Source organism: Microchirus variegatus, assembly GCF_963457635.1.
Source record: "Microchirus variegatus genome assembly, chromosome: 9".
NCBI lineage: Eukaryota > Metazoa > Chordata > Actinopteri > Pleuronectiformes > Soleidae > Microchirus > Microchirus variegatus.
This window is the reverse complement of record NC_139810.1, coordinates 8,743,338-8,747,787: the sequence shown is the minus strand read 5'-3', so window position 1 is coordinate 8,747,787 and position 4,450 is coordinate 8,743,338. Positions and strand designations below refer to the sequence as shown.

General features: G+C 39.8%; 1 protein-coding gene across 1 annotated transcript; it reads right to left on the bottom strand.

The window, feature by feature from the left end:
- Window positions 1-394: 394 nt before the first annotated feature.
- aar2 (AAR2 splicing factor) lies at window positions 395-4,450 on the bottom strand. Its single transcript, XM_083895607.1, has 4 exons — window positions 4,406-4,450; window positions 3,378-4,294; window positions 1,930-2,159; window positions 395-1,227 (listed from the first exon to the last, which is right to left on the bottom strand). Exons 2-4 carry the CDS (start codon window positions 4,138-4,140, stop codon window positions 1,060-1,062), a joined length of 1,161 nt encoding a protein of 386 aa, XP_083751733.1. The 5' UTR covers window positions 4,141-4,294; window positions 4,406-4,450; the 3' UTR covers window positions 395-1,059.

Here is a 4,450-nt window from a genome sequence, read left to right as displayed (position 1 = left end):
GAATTACCACATTATGTTATGGTAAATCTGCCAGTTTCCAAAGGGGCAACACAACATTTAAAAAAAAATATATAATAATGATATAGTGGGAGGTGAAAAATTACTGTTGTCACACAGTGTTGATGTACAATCATGTGCAAGAGTCTTAAGTCACCGTTAGAATTGTTGTTTTGCCAATGCTATAATGACCACCAGTGTAATTATTTCTCATTCACTTTATTGGAACACATCCTGAAAATACAAGAAACTTGTTTGCAGTTTTACAATTCAAGCATTCAAGTGTTGAGTATTTGAGACTTTTGCACATTACTGTCTGTTAAAGTATAAAATTGAATGATAACGGATTTACAGTTCATAATGGCACAGGTTTAAAGTCGTCTAACACGATGGAGGAGACAGAGTATTTATAGTTGTTACACTCTTTAACACTGTCTTTGCAAGAATGAGCATAAAACTGATCAAGCAACACAAGACAGATGACACCAGGTGTCACTACCATGGGGTAGTTTTGGGATTTTTGAAGTACTTATACAGTGCCAGTATCTTACATACAGGTGACTGCACACACACGTGGTAACAAAAGGTAGTAAAACCTGTCGGCTTAATAGTATGCTATCTTAAGACATTGGTGATTTTTTTGGATTGGCTATTTCTAATGGTGTGTTTCCACCGTTTCGACTCTAAGCACGCTGAGTAGGTTTTATGCGTGATGTCGCCAGACTGCCAGCCACTGATTGGAGTGCCGTCACAGAAAGAGACGTCCGACACAGGAATGCAGAGGCGAGACGAGGCATGGTGAGACCATAGTGGAAAAGGGCCGTTAGTACCCTCATACAGCAACACTTCAAAAAGCCTGAACTATCCCTTTAAGGTGCCTTTTAAACCTGGTATTCACATCCATACTGATGTGTATGATGTGATCATATATAATTGTTTTGCTTTGTCCACGTACATGAAATAAGATATTAAACAAACGGGTGTTCTCCTCCAGCATCAGTGACTTTCTCTGCTTTCTAAATCCGCCCGGTTTGACCATTAAGTCCAGTGTTAGTGGCAGTCTCAGTCCACTGTAACACCCTCAGGCAGCTCCACCACCACTGGGGCACAGTCGTCCAAGTCTGCGTCAAAGTCCCAGCAAAACTTCTTGGTCAGGTGAGCTTTGAACTTCTCTGCTCGCTTACGCAGCGTGCCATTGACACCAGGTCCACTGGCAAACTGGAAGAAGTCCTGTGAGAAGAAGACAAGTCCTTATGGATTTCAATCCTAAAAGATTTGGCAGCAATACTGATGCAAGTGAAGAAGCTGACCAACTGCCAAACTTTATATGATTATGTGGTGGAATCACATTTTCCTTGTGACAAATATGCTGACGTGACAAAATAAACTGTAGTTGCATCAAATGTGGCATGGTTGCAAAAAAATAAGTCAAAAGTCAGACTTCATTTTCAGAATTCTGTTTTCAAATGTTTTGTTTGTTGTGAATTTATTATAAATAATATTAATAATAATAATTCTTAGATTGGAAAATATTCACATTCAGAGATGAGAAAATGTTCCCATTCTGAGAATAGAAAATATTCACAAACTGAGATTAGAAAATGTTTGCATTCAGAGATTGAACATATTCATATTCATACGTTTATGTTTACCAAACCTGGAAATCATGATGTTTTCGAATGTCTTTTCAGTTTTAATGATTTTTTTTGGTCAAATGGAGCAAAGAAACTAGAAAATATTCACATTTAAGAAGCTGAAAAATCCGAAAGCTTGTATTAATTGTAAAAAAAGAAAAATGAGTAGATTATCAAAATAGATGACGATTAATTTAGTCATCGATTAACAATCGATGAATCAAATAATTGTTGCAGTTTTCATTTAGAATTTATATTCTTCTTTTAGTTGATGTACAGTAAATATGGGGGAATCTACCTGCAGCGTGGACGTGAGAAAGTTGTCCTGTGACACGATGTCCACAAAGAAGTCAGGTGGGATTTCCCCCAGCTGGTGGTAGAGCACGGCGATGAGGCCCAGGAAGAGCTCCGTCCGTTTCCCCATGGTCTCCTCTGAGCGACACAGCAGAGCCAGCAGACGCTTCCAGTGCTCGAAGCCCTCGTACACATTTCCAAGGAGGAAACACACAAAGGCAAACTGCAGCTCACCTGAAACAAGCAAAGAAACAAATCACACGTTTACACACATTGAATTTAACTGTGTGTGCTATTTGGATACAATAAAACAGTTAAATGATAAATGGTTGCTTAAAGAAGGAAAACGTTTTCTGTCTCAAATTAACATTTTTGTCTGCAATACAATATTTTAAATCAAAAGAATGAAAAAACGAAATCTTTAAAAAGGTCCAGCGTGTAGGAATTAGTGACATCCAATGGTGAGACTTCAGATTGCAACAAAAGGAAAAAACCCTGCCCTCACTCTGCCCTCTTCTTCCAAGAGCATCAGGTGACTACAGTGGCCCCCACATACCAGTAGGATGTAATTCTTTATTTGCAACAATAAGCTTCTGCTTAAATAAAAAACACACACCCACACCAACATTTGACATGTGTGCAGTGCAGTTATATACTACGGATGCACAATATTGGTCTTTTTGCTGATATCCAATATATCAGGTGTACTAGGGCCGATCACCGATACTTCTGTAGTGAGATGTTAGCATATCTTTTCATACTTATATCTCAGCAGAGTTAGAGCTGAAACATTAAACAATGACTAAATGAATCATCAACTATTTTGATAATCAATGAATCCGTTTGAAGCTTTTTTTCATGATTAAAACAAGATTTCTGATTGTTTCAGCTTCTTATATGTTAATATTTTCTTCTTTTCTTTCCCCATATAATAAAATAAATCATAACAAGTGAATAATTTCGGTTTGTGGATAAAACAAGACATTTGAGCATCATTATTTCCAGGTTTGACAAACGGTGATTAACTTTTTAAAAACATTTTCTGACATTTTATGGACCGATTAACGATTACGCGATTAATCATGAAAATAATCGATAGATTAAAGGTGCATTATGTAATAAATCTAAAGCAACTGGCCATAAAATCCTCTTAATATTTCACAGAGACTCAGGAATAATGTTCATATAACAAACTGAACTCACCAACAACAACAGTACAGCATATAACAAATACATGTGTTATATGGAGCAAATAAACCAGAAAATATTTGCCATTTAAGAAGCTGAATTAACTTTTTCTAACGTAAAAATGTCACACTGGACCTTTAAATACATGTATTTGAGTTTTTGATTCCATTTTCGCCATTTGTTATTTAAAAATGTTAAAAAACAAAATGTGCCTTAATATTCAGTTGAGCTCTGAATGTAATATTGGTGCATCTCTACAGTTACCTAGAATGTCGAGAGGCTGAAGCTCATAGTTCTTTAGTACAATCTCCAGAGCATAGCTCAGGTCCATACTGCACTGGGTGATCTCAGCTGGTGTCGCCCCGGCTGGGTAGGTCTTCTCGGGGATGACAGAGAAGCGCAACTCCGTACCCTCCCTCAGTTTCATTCTGGGCAGCCTATCCAGTCCCTCCTTCATGCTCTGACAGACCGTGTCGTTGACCGGCTGCTCTGCTCTGTCTTTGGTGTGTCTGTACTCAATCTCAGGGATGACGTCACAGTAGGCACATATTCTGCCGGACAAAGGCTGCAGGTTGTTGGCCAGGTCCTCGCTGAGGTGGTCAGTGAGGGACACCCACTTCCTCATCACCTCATATGGATAGGGACCCAGGTAAGGATCCAGCTCTTGTAAGGTCGCCCGGATGCGACTAACCTCCTCTTGGTTCTTAGAGGGTGAGAAGTCCAAATCTTCCTCTTTGGGATCCCAGTTAGCCAAGAGGATCTCTCTGGGTTTGAGGGAAAGGAAGACACCCGTCTTTGGGCCGATTTCATTCCCACATGTCGGTGAGTTCACAGAGCTGTAATGCAGGAAGTGCAGGCCTGGAGGGATCATCTTTACTCCCCGGAAGCGAGGACCCACCTGCCAACTCTTGCAGTCGATGCCCAGCTCTGTGCCCTTAGGGACACCCAGCAGCACCAGCGTGGCTCCCTCCTCAAACAGCCTCAGAGCAACATCTGGATCCATGTTCACAGTGCTGCTGCTGGCCATGATGTATATCTGTAATTGACTGCTAAACTTAAACTGAACCAATCAGGTTCACAGGAGCTAAACTTTTATTTGAGCTGTGATAGAATAGTTCGACATGCTCAGGCGAGGATGTTGGTCGAAATGTAGCACAGGATAATGCTGCTTTAAAAAGTCACTGAAAAACACAAGTGAAAGAACATAAGAAAAATATATACTTTCTGGCTGTTTATAACGTGTATTTGTGTGAAAACGGTGCTAAATATGCTACTCCTCCCGTAAACTGTACCTTCCGTGCAGATGTGTTGACGTTTTTCTCAGCGTTGGAAAATCG

Bases quoted from the DNA above. Each gene is read 5' to 3' on its own strand.
- aar2 (XM_083895607.1), bottom strand. From the start codon at position 4,140: ATGGCCAGCAGCAGCACTGTGAACATGGATCCAGATGTTGCTCTGAGG. The intron at 2,160-3,377 runs GTAACTGTAGAG...TGCTTGTTTCAG, and splicing joins TCAGCCTCTCGACATTCTAG to GTGAGCTGCAGTTTGCCTTT. The intron at 1,228-1,929 runs GTAGATTCCCCC...TTCTTCTCACAG, and splicing joins TTCTCACGTCCACGCTGCAG to GACTTCTTCCAGTTTGCCAG.